The following is a 20,911-nucleotide window of genomic DNA, read 5'->3' as shown; positions in this document are numbered from 1 at the left end:
TTACAATTTGTTTTACTTCACACTGACAGAGATAGGTCTTATGGCAATGATGGGATAGGAAGGGCCTAGGAATGGGAAGGAAGCGGCCGTGGCCTTAATTAATGTACAGCCCCAGCATTTGCCTGGTGTGAAGATGGGAAATCACAGAAAACTATCTTCAGGGCTGCCGACAGTGGGGTTCAAAACCACTATCTCCCAGAACCAAACTCACAGTTGTGCGGCCTTAGCCACAAGGCCAACTCGTCCGGTACGGATTATTAAACGTGAGGAACTTCATCTTATTTGCCCGTATTGAACTGAGATCACAACTGAAATAAAAATCTTGTAGGTTCCACCTTGTTCAATACAAATACACTGTTGTTAGATGGCTTTTACAAGATGTATTTTATTGCAGAACTAGTTTCGGCAGCTCATTTAGGCACCATCATCAGCTGCATAATAAGTAGAGAAACTTGGAGATATAACAGTATAAAACAAGATATTGATATAATTAACTCCTTAATATCTTTCTACCGAGCTCGATAGCTGCAGTCGCTTAAGTGCGGCCAGTATCTAGTATTCGGGAGATAGTAGGTTCGAACTAAAGTTCTATAGTATTGAATTTGCGATCATTTATGTCTTACACATTGTTATCGTACTGGCTTTGATCACAGGGATATTGATGAATTTGTATTTTTGTTACTAAGTCCATATCAAATGCCGAGTCACGAGCAGAATTCAATGAAAATCGGTATGTAAAATCGGAGAATAAGGAACTACTATCTATGCTATACATAATTTTATAAGACGCCCGAATATCACAGAGTCGAAAGAATGTGAAGGCGTACAACATAGATAGAAATCTCATAAAACTGATCAACAATAGCATTACATTGACCATTGTTCGTTATGATGTGCTTTGTGTCTTCTGTTGCCACTCATCTCCGATAGATAGGATTACTGCTGTGTAACGAGATTTTTTTTTAAAATTTGCCTTTCGTCGCACCGACACAAATAGGTTTTATGGTGATGATGGGATAGGAAAGAGCTAGGAGTGTGAAGGAAGCGGCCTTGACCTTAATAAACGTACAGCCTCAGCATTTGCTATGTGTGAAAATGGGAAACCACGGAATACCATCTTCAAGGCTGCTGACAGTGGGGTCTGAATTCACAATCTCTCGGATGCAAGCTCACAGCTGTGCGCCCCTAACCACACAACCAATTCGCCCAGTCGTAGCGAGTGTAGCAGCTCTCCTCAATATTGGCGGGAAGTAGCTGGGGAGTTAGATAATTTTCTTCTTTAGCATGCCATTCCTCTGGTTCATAAATTTTCTGATACTACTGGTACGTAACACACTGGTTCATTATAGCATTCGAGCTATTCAATCCCTACTCTGAGGCACTAACTGGAATGTGCAGTGTGCATACAGTACTTAATGGAATAAAGGCAGAGGAGTGTGCAAGGCTGTCTGCAGCCTGGTCATTCCAGCTCTGGAACTTTGGACTGTTAGATCGGCACCGTAGTACTGTTTGTTAAAAGTCAGAAAATGTGCGTTTTTTTCATTTGATCGAGTATTTTATATGATAACATTGCTTTTAACCGCTACTTTCCTACTGATGCTTTTGTAATGCCCTATGTTGACTTCAGTTAGGAAAACCACAAAGTCAGTCTTTCTGAAAATCCTGTAGCGAAGCACGGGTACATCAGCTAGTATTACGTAAATAGTCAGTTTTAGTTACTCATATCACGTCATTCATTTCATCTCATTAATTCCTCTGATTAGGTTGATGTCAGGAAGAGCATACGATCATAAAAACTCGCTACAAAAATTTGTCTTACTTCATACTCGACCCCGTACAGAAAAGGGATAAGCGTATCGTATTATCATGTTATGCAATATTGATAGAAAAGAACTTAATGGCCAGTCATTTGTTTCCTTCAGTTGATTAGTAGGCCTACCGCACAGTAAACCTGAGTAAATCTAATCAATGTTTTCATTTAAATTATCGTCGTGTCGCCAACTTCCCTGTTACCGGCATATCATCATTCCAAATGACGTCATCTTCAATGCCATCTCGTCAGCCATGCATCGAGAGCATTCAAGGTCCCGTCTTTTTGAAACTTTTAAAACTAGTTTTGTTCCTGACTATTAAGTCCAAACAGTGAGAATCTATTCCCAAATGGTTTCTGGAGGGTTTGTGTATGTGTAGCAGAAGCCACTCCTTCTAAAAAAAAAGACGTGCTGCAGAAAGCATGCCAAACCACCAGCTGATAACTAGCGTATGTTACGAGTTGTACATCCGAATGTAATACATAGTGACTGGAAGCATTCTTTGCATAACTGTGGCTATTGAAAGCCAAACCCTTATATTTAAGTATATTTCATGCTTGTTTTCCACATTTATCACATCAGGATTTACCTAAACAGCTGTAAATGAGATAAGAGAGATCGCATTGTTTGGGTTTGGTATGTTATAAAGTGTCCGGATAGTGCCAGAAGTTCCATGACAGGAAGATTAAAAAGAAATAACAGGAAGGTTTACTGCATTTATGGATAACTGCAGCTGTGGCAGTAATGCGTTTTATTATCGTAATATTTAATTTTGTACAATTGTTGTCGCCATTTTTTTAAAAATGTGGAGTATGTTTTGTTTGGCGTCTCTGAAAATCGTTAAGCGGGGTCATAAAATTATTATTTGTGAGGTATGTTGGTGAGTAAAACAATTGTGATGATTGGACTGTTTTTATCGCGTTTTAAACCTAGTTCTAACAACAACAAAAAAACCCTATATTGGCCCGAGTTACGAGATATTAAACAATTACTTTGTTAATGATCTCGCCTGCTATATTAATTTTTTCTTTGTTATTTTGCTGATGATGACTTCTAAGCTAGATCGGAACATGTCCAAGGTAATTTAAACAAGTATGTAACTTTTAAAACAGACCATTTAATAAATGGCAGAAGTGTATTGAATAGGTGGACCTAATATAATTGAATTCTCTTAGAATTTAATCTTCACACGCTATATTAATAGCAATAAACACGAATATTTCTTAACTAAAGTAAACTTGTTTCCTCATCCCGAGATGGTGCAGCTCTCTTTAGACAGGCCTCCAGTGGAAGGTGTTGTATGTACCATTTATACCGCATATCAATCTTCCTGCCATTCGTAAATCTGTGGCAATGCAGTACCGGAAATCAAACTCAGGCTCCCAAGAACTGTAGTTAATTGTGCTAACCATTACGCTAGCGGACATTCTTAACTACAAAACACAGACACATATACAAACGCGAAACTATTCACCTATTTGTGCGACTCCAGCAGAGCTGCAGTAGGCCTACGCTACAGAGGCAGACATTTCTTAAATACGAAACACAGATGTACCGCATGACTTCGACGAGTGTGTTCATTATTTATCACAGAACTATTTAAAATAGTTTTACTTGAGTCCGCCTTGTCAGTACACCTTATAATGATAGGGAACGGATGACTTTTCTCGAAACATGTATGGTAAAATAAATAATAGGCTATAATATAATGATAGAAAGCTATTTATTTTACCATACATGTTTCGAGAAAATCATCCATTCCCTATCATTACAAGGTGTACTGACAAGGCAGACTCAAGTAAAACTATTTTAAATAGTTCTGTAATAGATTCAAACAAGTCAATACAGGATCAACCAACCATATTAACCTATTATGGTTAAGTTTATCAACAGAATGTTTTCATTCCGTGGGTCGTACAGACGAAACTATTCACAAATTTGTGCAATGTAATCAGAGCTGCAGTAAGGCTTGTGCCCGCTTTGAAGAAGAATCGTTGTTCTTCTCTGACGAATTACATTGAGGGGTCTTGTATGTGAGATTTTTTTCCCCTCATCTCAAAAAGCAAGGGGTCTAATACACAAGTAAATATGGTATTTTAATACTATACTTTAAGCAAAAAGGGTTGAAATGCCCTGTTACAAAATAAAATCTCAAAAACCGTAATGATTGTGCATTAAAAAAAGGCTAGCTAACAAAAGTCATAATACTAAAAAAGTCTCTCAGAATCAACATTTAAAAATGGTCTAATTTGATTTTCATAACAAAGGTCAACAGGTCTTTCTTTCTTTCTTTGAAATCAGTAGTTTCTGGGAAGAGTTCTGCAAATATTGAAAAAAGTGGTCTTACTTGTCAAACTCCTTGAATAAATGAGCTACATCAGTGAGCAGTTTGGTGTCAGCATCAAACATGATGGCACGTTCTTGGTTGATAGCAATTCTATGTAAACCTAGGGATAAGAAGAAGAGGGCATCACTGTAGTAGGTACCAGGCTGTGAACTGAAATGGGGCTGCATGGCTGAGATGATATCCTCCAACTGTTCAGCCAACAATTTCACATCATAGTAATGGATCTGAAAAAGTAATAAGAATAAAAAATGTCACAGGCATCCAGCAGGTTAAGCAAACATCTCTACATGCAACCTAGAAAACCCCAGTAATCTGTCTTAGCGGAATAATCAGCTAAACTGTTAAACTCAAGTTGTTGCGACACAAAAATCAGACTTTGAATTACGTGATTATAAATGAACTGCCAACTTGTAATTCAGAAATGCTAACCCTTGCCACTTCATAAAATGTTCTAAGACTTGTTACTGCAAGCAATTAACCTTGATTCACAATTTAAACCTTTCAAATGCCATGCAAAAATCTATTTCCAAAATGTATCCAACAATGTGCATTTACATTATTCATGCAACAAAAGAAAAAAAATTATTCAAAGATGAGGACAAATTATGCTAGCTCCCCTGTGCAAGTGCTTTATTTTTTTGGTTTACTATACTGTTTGCATTTTTAGATGCCTTGTATTTGGACAGAAAGAGCCCAACACCCTTAAAACATCATGGCTTATTGAACTTTCCTATGAAGAGGGGAGGAAGTCTCTCGCTTCTGTCTGCATTGCAACCCAGTACAGTGAAGCCAGCCTGGCACTTCTCTCCTTTAATACCATAAGTCCGTTTGGGCTCATTATTAAAAAATCAATGATGTTTTATTGGCATCGATGATATTGTTTGGTGTGTAGTACGAATTGATTATATGAGCCACACTTTCTCGCCAACTGTCAATATCGTCAGTGTTCACGGATTCTGCTTCTCCGTACACTGCCTGCTACGTGATATTGTAGCGTTCCTTAAATTGCTGAATACAAAAGAATTACGATTTCACTGGAATTAAGCAACTATGAAGCACACTGCAGACACAGCGAAGTGAGTGAAATGCAGAAAGCTACCCCTGCACGTTCTGGAAGACGTGTTCTATCGTGATACGGAGAAATTTGGAATTTAAATTACTCTGTAAAATACTATTTAAAAAATATTAAGGCAGTTTTGAATTAAAAGTCTGAGTTTCGGTAATGGCACTGACATTGTTCTTCATTTCGAATTAAACAATTTAAATACCAGGCAAAACCGTACCTCATGTTTCCAGGAATAAGAGCTTCATTGAATTAGGTGGGATTTTGAATTAACCGATTTTGAATTATCGAGGTTGTACTGTACTTCAAAAGAGCTGTGTAGAAACTTAAACGATTTTACTAGTATGTAACTTGAATCATTCTGTTCCCACAATTACTGTCCTTTCCTACTGTTTTCATTCCATCGATATAACTCATCCCCTCTTCTGATGGCAGTGAGATTTGGTGTAGTTGGTGCAAAAAGTTAATTCTCTTGAAGAATTTAGTATCTGTGCAGGCAGTAGGATAGTTACTCATAAAATTCTCACCAGGAAATGGCATGTCAGAAACATAAGAGGTGCAATCCAACCTCGTCACTTCAAAGGAATACCAGAGTTTTGTTTACATTACTATGCAAGTTGCTTTACGTCGCACCGACACAGATAGGTCTTATGGCGACGATGGGACAGGTAAGGGCTAGGAGTGGGAAGGAAGCGGCCGTGGCCTTAATTAAGGTACCTGGTGCCTGGTGTGAAAATGGGAAACCACAGAAAAACATCTTCAGGGCTGCCGACAGTGGGGTTTGAACCCACTATCTCCCAAATACGGATACTGGCCGCACTTAAGCGACTGCAGCTATTGAGCTTGGTATTTGTTTACATTTAAACCTGTAGATGTCATCATGGAAAGAGAAAGACAATACCGCAACATGATTAAAAGCAGTACCAGAATGTTTCAAATATGAACTCTGTACTGATTTGACATGAAATGCTACATGTTGTTTCATAATTCAGGTGAGAACACTGCAAGCTAGTTACAGAAACTGTCTAACTAGGTAAACAAAACATAGCTCAAGACTGAAATTTTACACATATGACTCATAACCATATGACCCTTCGCCGAGTGGATTAACTCCCGGAGCTTCTGCTATTCTACCCTCGTTTAGTTTTCGTGAGGACTGAGGCATGGCGAGATCTGTGTAACCTTCCTTCTCAGTAGCAGATCGGTGTAAGCAGAAATCACTAATAACTATTTTGCATCATTACCAATGCCTTTTAATATCCACGCGTAAAAAATACACATGGTTACCGATTGTGCATGCTTAACTTTTGGACATAATAAACAACTACACCTCCCCTGCGAACCATGTGACCTTGCCGCGGTGGGGAGGCTCTCATGTCCCAATGAAGCAGATAACCGAGCCGCAGGTGCAACCATATCGGATGAGTAAGGAATGGTTCATCAAAAGGGGGGTAGCAGCCTTTCGGTAGTTGCAAGGGTGGCAGTCTAGATGATTGACTGATACGGCCTTGTAATAATACTCAACATGGCTTAGCTGTGTTGATACTGCTACACGGCTGAAAGCAACGGGAAACTACAGCCGTAACTACCTCCCGAGGACATGCAGCTCTCTCTGTATGAATGATGTACTGATGATGGCTTCTTCCCGGGTAAAATATTCCGGAGGTAAACTAGACCCAATTCGGATCTCTGGGTGGGGACTACATGAGAGGGGGCGATCATCAGGAAGATGGATACTGACATTCTGCGAGTCGGAGCGTGGAATGTTAGAAGTTTGAATTGTTGTGGTAGGTTAGAGAATCTGAAAAGGGAGATGGATAGACTAAAGATAGATGTAGTTGGTATAAGTTAAGTACATTGGCAGGAAGAACAGGACTTTTGGTCCGGCGACTACCGAATTATCAACACAAAATCAAACAGGGGAAATGCAGGAGTTGGTTTAATAATGAATAATTAAATACGACAGCGGGTAAGCTACTACAACCAGCATAGTGAAATAATTATTGTCGTAACGATAGACACCAAACCAATGCCCACCACAATAGTGCAGGTCTATATGCCTACTAGTTCAGCAGATAATGAGGTAATCAAAAGAATATATGAAGAGATAGATTTAATTCAATATGTAAAAGGTGATGAGAATCTAATTGTGATGGGAGACCGGAATGCAGTGGTAGGCCAAGGAAAAGAAGGTAATACAATAGGAGAATTTGGATAGGGACAAAAGAACGAAAGAGGAAGTCGGCTGGTTGAATTCTGCACTGATCATAATTTAGTCCTTGCCAATACTTGGTTCAAACACCACAAACGATGCCTGTATATGTGGACGAGACCTGGAGACACTGGAAGGTATCAAAGAGACTTCATTATGATTAGGCAGAGATTCAGAAACCGGGTGTTGGATTGCAAAACTTTCCCAGGAGCAGACGTGAACTCTGGCCACAACTTGTTGGTCATGAAATACTATCTGAAGTTGAAGAAATTGAAGAAAAGAATGCAAAAAGATGGGATCTAGACAAGTTGAAAGAAAAGAGTGTGAGGGATTGTTTTAAGGAACATGTTGCACAAGGGCTAAATGAAAAGGCTGAAGGAAACACAATAGAGGAAGAGTGGATAGTCATGAAAAATGCAGTAGGGCTGCTGAAGAAATGTTAGGAAGGAAGAAAAGATCAACTAAGAATCAGTGGATAACTCAGGAAATACTAGACCTGATTGATGAACGACGAAAATAGAAGAATGCTAGAAATGAATAGGGCAGAAAAGAATACAGGTGATTAAAGAATCAAGTGGATAGAAAGTGCAAGGTAACTAAGGAAGAATGGCTGCAGGGTAGTGCAAGGATGCCGAAGATTGTATGGTCCTGGCTGATCAGTGTAAGTACTGTAAGGTAGATGCTGCATACAGGAAAATCAAGGAAACCTTTGGAGAAAGGATATCTAGGTGTATGAATATTAAGAGCTCAGATGGAAAGCCACTTCTAGGGAAAGAAGGCAAAGCAGAAAGATGGCAGGAGCATATCCAACAGTTGTATCAAGGTAAAGATGTAAATAATTTGGTTCTGGAACATGAAGAATCTGTTGATGCTGATTAAATGGGAGACCCAATTTTGAGGTCAGAGTTTGACAGAGCTGTGAGTGACCTAAATAGGAACAAGGAACCTGGAATTGATGACATACCCTCTGAATTACTGACTGCCTTAGGAGAAACCAGCATGGCAAGGTTATTCCATTTAGTGTGCAAGATGTATGAGACAGGAGAAGTCTCATCCGATATTTGGCAGAATATTGTTATATCTATTCCCAAGAAAGCTGGTGCTGACAGGTGTGAAAACTATTGTACCATTAGTTTAGTATCTCATGCCTGCAACATTTGAACACATTATTTACAGAAGAATAGAAAAACAAGTTGAAGCTGAGTTGGGAGAAGATCAATTTGGCTTCAGAAGAAATGTATGAACACGTGAAGCAATCCTGACTTTACGTCTGATCTTAGAGGATCGAATCAAGGACATGCCCACGTACATGGCGTTCACAGATCTAGAAAAGGCATTCGATAATGCTGATTGGACCAAGCTATTTAAGATTCTGAAGACGATAGAGATCAGATACCAAGAACGAAGAAGTATCTACAATCTGTATAAAAATCAGTTTGCAGTGATAAGAATCGAGGGCTTTGAAAAAGAAGCAGCAATCCAGAAAGGAGTGAGGCAAGGCTGCAGTTTCCCCCCCCCCCTCCTTTTCAATGCTTACATAGAACAGGCAGTAAAGAAAATCAAAGAGGAATTTGGAAAGGGAATCACAGTCCAAGGAGAGGAAATCAGTACCTTGAGATTTGCCGATGATATTGTTATTTTATCTGAGACTGCAGAAGATTAAAAATTAAATAATTGAAAAAGAGGTTCAACCTATTCAATACATAAGAGAAAGAAATGTATAGGTTGAACCTCTTTTTCAATTATTTAATTTTTAACGTTAATACTTTCAATACGGAACAATGAAATTTTTATCTTTAACTGCAGAAGATCTCGAGAAGTTGCTGAATGGTATGGACGAAGTCTTGAGTAAGGAGTACAAGATGAAAATAAATAAGTCCAAAACAAAAGTAATGGAGTGCAGTCGAACGAAGGCAGGTGATGCAGGAAATATTAGATTAGGAAATGAAGTCTTAAAGGAAGTAGATGAATATTGTTACTTGGGTAGTAAAATAACTAACGATGGCAGAAGTAAGGAGGACATAAAATGCAGACTAGGACAAGCAAGGAAGAGCTTTCTTAAGAAAAGGATTTCGCTCACTTCAAACACTGATATAGGAATTAGAAAGATGTTTTTGAAGACCTTCATGTGGAGCGTGGCATTGTATGGAAGTGAAACATGGACGATAACTAGCTCAGAAAGAAAGAGAATAGAAGCTTTTGAAATGTGGTGTTACAGAAGAATGCTGAAGATGAGATGGATAGATCGAATCACGAATGAAGAGATACTGAATTGAATTGGTGAGAGGAGATCGATTTGGCTAAATTTGACGAGAAGAAGAGATAGAATGATAGGATACATCTTAAGATACCCAGGACTTGTTCAGTTGGTTTTTGAAGGAAGTGTAGGTGGTAAGAATGGTAGGGGTAGACCAAGGTATGAATATGACAAGCAGATTAGAGCAGATGTAGGATGCAATAGTTACGTAGAAATGAAAAGGTTAGCACAGGATTGGGTGGCATGGAGAGCTGCATCAAACCAGTCTATGGACTGATGACTCAACAACAACAACAACAAACAACTACACACTGAATTCTTATATACATGTTCTTGCTGTTTATATTTGTTGTCCTGATACTTTATTTAAATAACATGGTTGTGGTGGTTTCTCATGTTGCATTGCATAACTTGCATGTAATATGTCAAGAATATGCTATACGGAATTAATTTTTAACATCAGATGGGTCGGAAAAAACCCACCATTTTTCTTTCCTCAGCAACAACATGGCCACTTGCATGGATCCAGAGGACATCCTAATAATAATAATAATCGTATGGCCTCAGCTGCCGTTTTGCAGACATTTCGATTTGACGCCATCTGGCTGTCTGCTCGTCAATTTCGACGTTCCGGTTTACTCTGTCTGCCATCTAGCGGACCTAGAGTAAACCGGATCTCTCTTGGGCGTCTATGGCTGAGATTGAATTAATTTTGTCGGGTAAATACCAAATGTATCACCAGAGATCTTTTACATGCCGACATCGTACGACATGGAGTGTCGAATGGACTTTTTTCCGCTCTTCAAAAATCCGACTACCTCTGCCGGGTTCGAACCCGCTATCTTGGGATCCGGAGGCCGACACTCCACCACGGATCCACAGAGGCAGCTAGAGGACATCCTACAGATACTGGATGAAAATTCATCTGATGATGAGAGCGGTGGAGAGAATTTACTTAAAGAAGAATATGAATCAGAAGTCACTGAATGATAGCAATGCTAACCAAGACTTCATGCTCAATGCATATGATCTGAATCCTGAAGAACAAATTTGTGAAGAAATTAGATCCTTACAAAAGCCTGCTGGAGCAACTGCAGAGAAGAATTTTGAATGTACCAGGACAGTAAGGAAACAAAATGAACAGTAACATGACAAAAATGGAAATGGAAGGAAGCAGAATACTGTCATATCATAATCTATTTCATTTCCGTATTGATTATATTCACAAATATGAAGTTTTGAAGCTTCCACCTATTCAATACATATATTTATATAATATTGTTCTACAGTACCGGTTTCAACCTTGTGAAGGTCATCTTCAGCTGACATTCATAACATACAATTAAAACATCACAATTAGAATGTCACATGATATGGATGAAAACATAGGCTTCATTACAATTGTTCTACCTTAAATAATCGTCACAATAACTGATATAGTAATTAAAAACTTGACATTACTATATGTACATGAATGAACTAAGTATCTCTATGCCTAGGGTAGAAAAAGTGAAATCTTAAGGGTAGGGAATCTTCAGGAGTAGGAAATTAGACAGAAGTACATGGATATGCTTAGTGAGAAGTTTCGAACAGTGGACAGTAAGCAGGTTCAGGATATAGAAAGAGAATGGGTGGATACAGGGATGCTGTAGTAGAAACAGCAAGGGAATGCCTAGGAACGACTGTGTGTAAAGACGGGAAAAAACGAACATCTTGGTAGAATGATGAAATAAGAGCAGCTTGTAAATGTAAAAAGAAAGCTTATCAGAAACGGCTCCAAACAAGGGCTGATGCAGACGTAGATGAAAGAAACAGTGCGAAACAAGTAATTTTTTAATCAAAAAGGAAGTTGTGGGAAGATTTTGGTAATAACCTGGGAAGGCTAGGTCAAGCAGCAAGGAAACCTTTCTGGACAGTAATAAAGAATCTTAGGAAGGGAGGGGAAAAAGGAAATGAACAGTGTTTTGAGTAATTCAGGATAATAGATCCAGGGAATTACTGGACAGGTGGAGGGAATATTTTGAACATCTTCTCAACATAAAAGGAAATCTTACTTGTGGTGTTGCGAACAACCAAGCTCATGCGGAGGAAGAAAATGATGTTGGTGAAATTACGCTTGAGGAAGTGGAAAGGATGGTAAATAATCTCCACGGTTATAAAGCAGCAGGAATATATGAATATATACCTGAAATGGTGAAGTATAGTGGGAAGGCAGGGATGAAATGGCTTCATAGATTAGTAAGTTTAGCATGGAGTGTTGGACAAAACAGTAACTGCACGTATCTATAAGCAAGGAAACAGAAAGGATTGCAACAATTATTGAGATATCTTATGGCTCGTTGCCATAAGACCCATCTGTGTCGGTGCAACGTAAAACCATTAGCAAAAAAAAAAAAAAAAGGTTGCCAGGCAAAGTATTCACTGGCATCTTAGAAGGGAGGGTGCGATCAGTCGTTGAGAGGAAGTTGGATGAAAACCAGTGTGGTTTCAGACCACAGAGGGGCTGTCAGGGTCAGATTTTCAGTATGCGCCAGATAATTGAAAAATGTTACGAGAGGAACAGACAGTTGTGTTTATGTTGCGTAGATAGAGAAAGCATGACAAGGTACCGAGGCAAAATATGTTCGCCATGCTTGGGGACTATGGAATTAAGGGTAGATTATTAAAATCAATCAAAGGTATTTATGTTGACAATTGGCCTGCAGTGAGAATTGATTGTAGAATGAGTTCTTGGTTCAGGGTACTTACAGGGGTTAGACAAGGCTCTAATCTTCCACCTTTAATGTTCGTAGTTTACATGGATCATCTGCTGAAAGATATAAAGTGGCAGGGAGGGATTCAGTTAAGTGGAAATGTAGTAAGCATTCTGGCCAATGCTGACGACTTGGTTTTAATGGCAGACTGTGGTGAAAGCCTGGAACTTGAAAATAGGCGCAATGAGTATGGTATAAAAATTAGCCTTTTGAAGACTAAATTGATGTCAATAAGTAAGAAATTCAACAGAATTGAATGTCAGATTGGTGATACAAAGCTGGAACAGGTAGAAAATGTTAAGTATTTAGGTTGTGTGTTCTCACAGGATGGTAGTATCGAAGCGTGATTGAATCAAGGTGTAGTAAAGCGAATGGAGTGAGCTCGCAGTTGCGATCAACAGTATTCTCTAAGAAGGAAGTCAGCTCCCGGTCTGTTTTCAGACCAACTTTGCTTTATGGGAGCAAAATCTGGGTGGACTCAGGATATCTTATTCATAAGTTAGAAGTAACAGACATGAAAGTAGTGAGAATGATTGCTGGTACAAACAGGTGGAACAATGGCAGGAGGGTACTCGGAGCGAAGAGATAAAGGCTAAGTTAGGAATGAACTCGATGGATGAAGCTGTATGGATACGGCTTCGGTGGTAAAGTCATGTGAGATGAATAGAGGAGGGTAGGTTACCTAGGAGAATAATGGATTCTTTTATGGAGGGTAAGAGGAGTAGAGGGAGACCAAGACGACAATGGTTAGACTCAGTTTTTAATGATTTGAAGATAAGAGGTATAGAACTAAATAAGGTCACAGCACTAGTTGCAAACAGAGGATTGTGGCGATGTTTAGTAAATTCAGAGGCTTCCAGACTGAACGCTGAAAGGCGTAACAGTCTATAATGACAATGTATGTATGTATGTATGTATGTTGTTTTATGTCACACCAACATGGATAGGTCTCATGGTGACAATGAGATGGGAAATGCCTAGGAGCAGGAAGGTAGCAGCTGTGGCCTTAATTAAGGTACAGTACCATCATCTGCCGGGTGTGAAAATGGGAAACCACGGAAAACCATTTCAGGGCTGCCGACGGTGAGGTTCAAACCCGCTATCTCCCAAACGCAAGCTCACAGCATGGCCAACTCGCGCGGTAGTACTACTTTCGATAGCCAAGGAGCCAAAGAGGATAACCTCTCCTGCGTGATTGTGTTCCTGCAGTATGTTTTAAAATGCTGCCAAGCACGAAAATTACTTCTCACAGATTGCTGAATTAATTTGAACAGTATAAAACATACAGAATTTCTTTTTCAATGAGTCTGGGGAAAAACCAACCCTGAAGGTTAAATGGATGTTTAAATAAGGGGTTTAATATATGCCAGTTTGTGTTAATGTTTCTTACAGCATTCTAAGTCAAAAATGGCAGCTTTTTCTTCCAATAATTATGTTTTTTGATTCTTTCATTCTTTTGTAAATTAAAAGAACACTGTAGCTCATACAGAAGAAGTTTCTTGTCCAAAGTACAAAGTACAGTATGATCTTTTACACTGACCACGTCCATTTCGCTTCCATTAATTAGTCGACTTATATGGCTGAGAACATCCAAGTTATTTTCTTGAAGCCAAGCCCATCTATCTCTCTCTCTCTCTCTCTCTCTTGCTTAAGCATGCCAATAACAGGAAACAGTATGGTAGCTTAGTAACACTGTCTCAAATTGAGTTTTACTCCCACCACCAATTTTCACAGGATTGTTGCCTTTTCTTGGCAACTCTGCCACCTCTGAGCAGTGACTGAACAATGCTGAATAAAAAATTATTCAGTTCTAAAAGATTGTAAAACTTCAAGTGTCCTATTCTTCACTGATTTTACAACATTGTAGGGCACTCTGCTGGACTGTAAGGTCTTTCATAATGAGTCATATTACCTTAGAACTCTTCTGAGTAAAAGAAATCAGTTAAAAAGTTGAAATACCCCGTGCTTTTAAACAGAGCATTGGCTTGTCTACCACTGGCAGAGTCAGTCCATGAAATTTCTTGTACAGTTGACAGAGTGGCTTTAAAGTTATCTAGCAAATATTAAATACCTACAAACATACATACATTTATTTACAAGTACAATTAATAATATTAATGAAGTCTGAAATATTTTCTACATAAAGATAAAATGTTGACCTAAAATGCTGTAATAAACATTAATGCAAAGTTGCACATATTAAACCTTAAAAAAAAAAAAAAAAAAAAAAAAAAAGTTTACTCTCCAGAGTTGGCTTTTGCCCAGACACAGCAATGGCTCCCACCTCTACTATCTCAAGAGCAGTGTCCTGGAGAGCGAGATATTTGGTCGCAGATAGAACTGAGGAGGAGGACCAGTACCTAGCCCAGACGACCTCACTTGCTATGCTGAACAGGGGCCTTGTAGGGGATGCAAAGATTGGAAGGGATAAGGAAGGACGAGGGAGGGAAGCAGCCATGGCCTTCAGTTAGCTACCATCCCAGCATTTGCCTGAAGAAATCGGGAAACCATGGAGGAAAACCACTTTGAGGATGGTCAAGGTGGGAATCGAACCCCCCTTTATTCAGTTGACCTGCCGAGGCTGAGTGGACCACATTTCGGTCCTTGTACCTCTTTTCAAATTTTGTGGCAGCTAATCACACTAACCACTACACCACAAAGACTGTATTAAACTGAAAAAAATGAATACAATAGAGAGTTTGTTTACCATTCACCTATTAAAAATATTGAAGAATGCAGCAAAATAGAACAACCATTAAATATAACCATAGGAGAACCTCTGATCACCAAGACAGTCGTGTAGAGCCAAAGTCCAGAGTACATGGTGTTCGACGCCCAACCGCCACTATTTTTCAGAACTTATTTGCGACATTTTAATTAGAATGACAGGAGAAGGTATAACTGAACAATAATAGAAATTATTTCTATCAACATTATATAGGCAGCCTATACAATTTTGCACCATCATTTTGTTTCACTGCGCTAAATTAAACAGAGTAACAAAAAATTTCGGGCCTACGTGTAAAATATGTACTTCTGAGTCTGTAATATAACAAAAATTTGGTTTCTTTCAAAATACTGGGATGGCAACTTCCACAGTCAAATGGACACAGTCAAATTAATTAAAAATTCTGTGTCAGATAGTTATTCAGCAAAAGATGGCATTAAGTCAAACACTGCTCAAAAAGTAAATTTAGTTATTTTTAATTTGCTCATAACTCTGTTAAGCACTACTGTGTATTGAAATTAAAGCAGTAATGAAATAGTGTATGGCTTATAGTGCTGGGAGATCCCAGGACGGGTTCGACTTGCTAGGTGCAGGTCTTTTGATTTGACGCCCGAAGGCGACCTGCACATTGTGATGAGGATGAAATGATGAAGAAAACACATACACCCAGCCCCCGTGCCAGGGAAATTAACCAATAATAGTTAAAATTCCCGACCCTGCCGGGAATCGAACCCAGGACCCCTGTGACTAAAGGCCAGCACGCTAACCATTTAGCCATGGAGCCGGACATTAAAGCAGTAACAATATCAAATACAGCCTTTGTGTTTAAAACCATAACACAATTAATTTGAAAACACTTTTAAGACACTCAGTATATGGTTTTGTTCAACATAAATCAAAGTGGTGACTTGACTAGGACTCTCATGGGAACAGTTTAGTACGACGTATTGCACCTCATAACGTGAATTCCAGCCCTGTAACGCCGTTTCATTTGAGGCAGAGTTCTCTACAATGGCTTGCAATGTTTGAAGTGGGTTGCACTCTTTGTCATGTGCTGTTTCAGTTGGTCTCAGACTTGCTTGACTGGATTCAAGTCTGGGCTTTTGGATGGCCACTTCATTCTTGGCAAACTGACAAACGACATTGGCATCAGGAGGTTTAGAACTGTGGCATAGGCTATGAAAAGTGCGTTATCTCCAATTTCCCTCATTTGGGGAATAACACAAGGCACTAAGACCTCATCAATATACTGCCGAGTAGTTAGGCATCTGTTCCGAATTATAACAAGATCAGTTTTTATGAAAAGACTTACACCTCCCCAAGCCATCACAGATCCACCTCCAAAAGCAACAACAGTGGATCAAACTGTTTTTGGACGGAATCACTCTTCATTCCTTCTCTAAACACATAGGCCTAGGTGACTATATGAACTATATAAACAGAATTGTAACTCATCAGTAAAAAGTACAGGGTTCCAGTGTTTCATTTCCAGTTAATATGATCTCTTGTGAACTGCAATCTCATTTGATAATATCTCCCATGCAGAAGCCTTAAGCTGTTGTACGAAACCGCTTGAAGTATATTTCTAATGGTCTGATCACTAATTTGTACTCCAGAAGCCTGCTGTAGGTCTGTCTGTAGTGCTTGTGCAGTTGCCTGACAGTTTCACAAAGATTTTAGCCACACAAAAATTGGTCCTGGGCTCGGAGGGTTTTTCTTTTGTTAGGGCGCACAGAAAAATTTCTACTCTTGGAAACGTTCCCAAAAATGCCGTAAGGTACCCTGGACAATCCCTATTATTCTAGGCAGTTGCCACTGAGAATAGCCTTCTTGAAGCAATGTAACAGAACGAGTGGCCTTATTTGACGAGAGCTCCTTCCCTCTTTCCCTGCTACGATGAAGATGAGCCATCATACACAGAGCCATGCACTCAGACTAACTTTTGCATACACTTCAATTAGTGTTACTTAAAGCTTCCAATGGGTATTAAAACACCACAAACAAATAAGAGGGGCACCATCTATAAATAAGATCGCTTTTTACTGTTTTTTGATCAACCCAATGCATTTACAATCCTTGCTACTGTGGGTAAGTACCGTAAAACAGTGGTTACATTTATTTTCTGAGCAGTGTAGACCTAACATATATCTTTGCCATGCAATATATCAGGACAGATTGTTGGAGAGAGTTTCAGATATTTTGAGAATGGTAGTGGAACCATGTAGCTTTCAGCACAGAGGAAACTTATCTATTGTATGTAAAATGTATAGTGAAAAAGAACTTACGTATGACGTTTTTGGACTGAAATCTTCCTGTGTTGCATTTTGTTTATTTTGTTTTACGAGTACTTCAAACTCAATAGTCATTCCTCTTTAAATATGCTACCTGTGCAAGGTGTCAAACAGACCCGAAAATTAATATTTGAAAAGCCCAATGTTAATAAATGGTTCAAGGTATTTTAACGAGTATAACAAAGCAGAGGGTCATTAATCTTAAATAGTCTATATATATTTCCTCCCATCATGCAACAGCTTAAATACCAGAATTTCAATGATGTGTCGGGGAGGTCCCAGAGTAAAATATTTTTACCGTCTGGTTCTCAAACCCAAACAACTTTATAGTAATTATCTGAAAGTCTGAACTAATATAAGGTAGAAAGGAATACAAAGACCTCCACATAATTGAGAGGCACATAAACACAACTTACAAGAAAGTCTTTGGATGTCGATACTCTAACATTTTCAAAAATTTCTTCAGCGATAGTCCTGCTTGAATTATCAGTAATTATATGCAATGACGTCCTTATGGAGGCGTGCTGTACTAGGGAATGCGTAAATCTTTTAAATTTATATTTTAGAGGTGCATTACTGGAAACTTTCGTAAATATGCACCAAACATTGAAAGAATCATCAACATTTTTCTTCACTACAACAGGTGGTTCATCTACGGCGGCCGCATGTCCGTGGGAACCACCTTCTCTTGTTTTGACTGGCTCATGTTTGTCAACAACAGTTCGGAACGCAGGCGAAGTGAAGTTCTCGGAAACAGCGAATATTCGATTTTCACCTGAATCACTGGTTAGGTATGCATACAATAAGACTAGAAATGATGCTACGGCAATAATGTGAAGTAATATTTTATGAAACACACGCATCAAGAACCCTGGAACAAATTCATTTTTATCACTCCTAGCCACACGCATAATCACAATCGCAGACCTGGAACCACCATTGCACTGCAACTTCAGCAGCTGTGCGTAAAATGGTAGTATGTGCTGACCTCTCGTGGGACTGTCCGCAATTACCCCAAGGTGCAGGTCAACTTTTGCGTGGGTGAATGCCGTGCATATTTTTCTGTTGTTGCTAGTATGCGTTTGTTCTATTTTATGTCCCTCAATTCATATCAATCCAGGAAATGTGTAGGTAGTTTACACTGAAAAAAGAAAGATTGAAAAGAAAAAGTTTTGGAAGTGACCACCAGGATCGCTGTCATTATTTTACTTAAATACATGCAGATAGTTGTCTCAAGGCATGCATAATTCAAGGACCATGTAAGAGGCATAATTTACCTGCTTAATTTTTACCCTGGACGAACTCTTGACAGAACGCCTCTTACGATCATGTTTATCCTCTCATGCAGAGCCGCGTCGACGGAGGCGATCATTTGGGGGTTAACTCCCCACTGAGAGAAAAAATGAAATAAATTTGTTATAACGAACGGTAAAGTAATTCATTTTATTGAAACCTAATCAATTATAGGGACATTACAAAAATATGCAAGAATGTATAGTAGCTCAAAAAAGAAAGGAATGAGCACATGGTATTGTGTGTTCCTTCTTCCTTGCATTTCATATTTTATCAGACTTAATTTTAAATTATTACCAAAATTTAATTCACGTTCCCTGTAGATACGGTACCAAAGCATACGGATATCCATAACAAATATATTGTACACGTTAGCATAGACAACAGTCGCAGAGCACTGAGACACCTCAGGGGTGTTCAGTTCGGAATTTGGACGCCTGAATGAAATTAAAAATGGATGTGGCAGGCATGGGACAATTATTAATATTGTGGCATGTAATAAAGGAAATACTGAATAAAATTCACATATTGGCATGGTTTGTTATCATAATAATAGCATCACATTGTTATCCTTTTAAACTATGATTATGGAAATGATTGTTAATAAAAATTAAGTGCTACTCTTGAAGTACCGGTACATAAAAATAAATCAACTGGGGTGGTACATGAATCTTTGCCCTATCTCACCCTAACAAATCAGAATTACAGATCGATTTAAATTATTACTAAAGCAAACAGTTTTATTTAAATAACTGTGAACGATCTGGGTTCAGATGATCCAATCTGAATGATTAGAAAGGAAAGAAAATTTTAAACTTTATGCAACAATTATACAGCAATTTCAGTTATTTGCTCAAAATCTGAAGTTACTATTACTGATTTTACACATAATTTGATGCGATAATTTTAATTTAAACTTAATCGACGCAATGAAATAATTATCTGTTCATTTACCAGTGCCTTTCTGGATTAAAGAAATAAAATAAAACCAATAAATTAAAGTCTGAAAATGTCACTTCAAATGGTCTGGCTAGCTCAACTAAAAATCTAATTCCAGATAACGCCACATTATAATTCTTAGATGCTGAAATATAAAAGAAAATGACACTGCCCACTCAGCAACAAAACATCTGAGACATACGGTAATAATATGAGATGAACTCATAACTATCGTATATCATGATTATAATTCTACATCACCACAAAATCTACAAAATATACTACAATATTTACAACATTTGGCAACGCGGGAGATAACCATCACGTTCAAATAGAGCCTCATATTCCTAGCTTTGTTAAATTAACATCTATGTTTCTAAAATCTAGGTAGATGACCCGGATGAAAGTCCTCGAATGTTCGGGAATGATCCCGAAGAATGTTCCATAGTAAATATTCAAGTGACAATAAACTACGGAGAAATTGGAATATAACATAATGAGACACAACTAACCGAAGATGTACCGGTAGTCCAAAATCAACTATTCGCAGACTATAACTATCCAATATCACGCAAATATCCTAAATATCACAATACGTAACTTCCATTTGCATAAATAACTATCTCCAATAATCATAGCGCGACTTTACTTTCCAAGAATTACATCCATTATACACTATAACTCATTCTCTCTCGAAGACATAGGACTAACACGTTAATAATGGCGAAATCTACTATACTGTCCCATGTAACACAGCAGTACATTTGTGATCCGCCCCGGGATGTCACAAATTCATATAGCATCACACAACAAGTCCTACGCGTACCCAACACTTAACTAATATATTTGAATTCTCGAAGATCTTCCGGTTTTCATGTCTCGACTTAATATTATCTCTCCTCTGCATTCACGTTATTTGGTTTTGTAGCCGCGGTCGTTGAGCGCGTACACGTGAATAACAATAATAATAACGCGGAAAGTAATACACTGACTGACAGTGACAATGCAAAACCAAGGAGGAGCGGTTCGAAAGAGATGAAAGTTGGGAAAAAACAGAGACGGCACGGACGAATAATTGATGTTTATTTCAAACCGATATGCAGGTTACACAATGCACACGGCATCGACTCAGTAGGATGTAGGACCACCGCGAGCGGAGATGCACGCAGAAACACGTCGAGGTACAGAGTCAATAAGAGTGCGGATGGTGTCCTGAG

The 20,911-nt window shown here is 38.6% G+C and overlaps 1 protein-coding gene across 1 annotated transcript in view; it reads right to left on the bottom strand.

Annotated features, from left to right (window-relative positions):
- The window catches only part of Xxylt (Xyloside xylosyltransferase), a 47,875-nt gene extending 29,481 nt beyond the window's left edge, over positions 1-18,394 (bottom strand). The window contains exons 1-2 of the mRNA XM_067150435.2: positions 17,879-18,394; positions 4,159-4,382 (exon numbers count right to left, since the gene is read on the bottom strand). Of these exons, the coding sequence (XP_067006536.2) occupies positions 4,159-4,382; positions 17,879-18,373 (719 nt within the window). The 5' untranslated portion in view covers positions 18,374-18,394. The remainder of the gene's footprint in view (positions 1-4,158; positions 4,383-17,878) is intronic.
- Between the last annotated feature and the right edge of the window lie 2,517 nt (positions 18,395-20,911).

This window comes from Anabrus simplex, chromosome 6 (assembly GCF_040414725.1).
Source record: "Anabrus simplex isolate iqAnaSimp1 chromosome 6, ASM4041472v1, whole genome shotgun sequence".
In the NCBI taxonomy this organism is placed as follows: domain Eukaryota; kingdom Metazoa; phylum Arthropoda; class Insecta; order Orthoptera; family Tettigoniidae; genus Anabrus; species Anabrus simplex.
The sequence above is the reverse complement of the archived record's forward strand: the minus strand, read 5'-3'. Positions and strand labels throughout refer to the sequence as shown.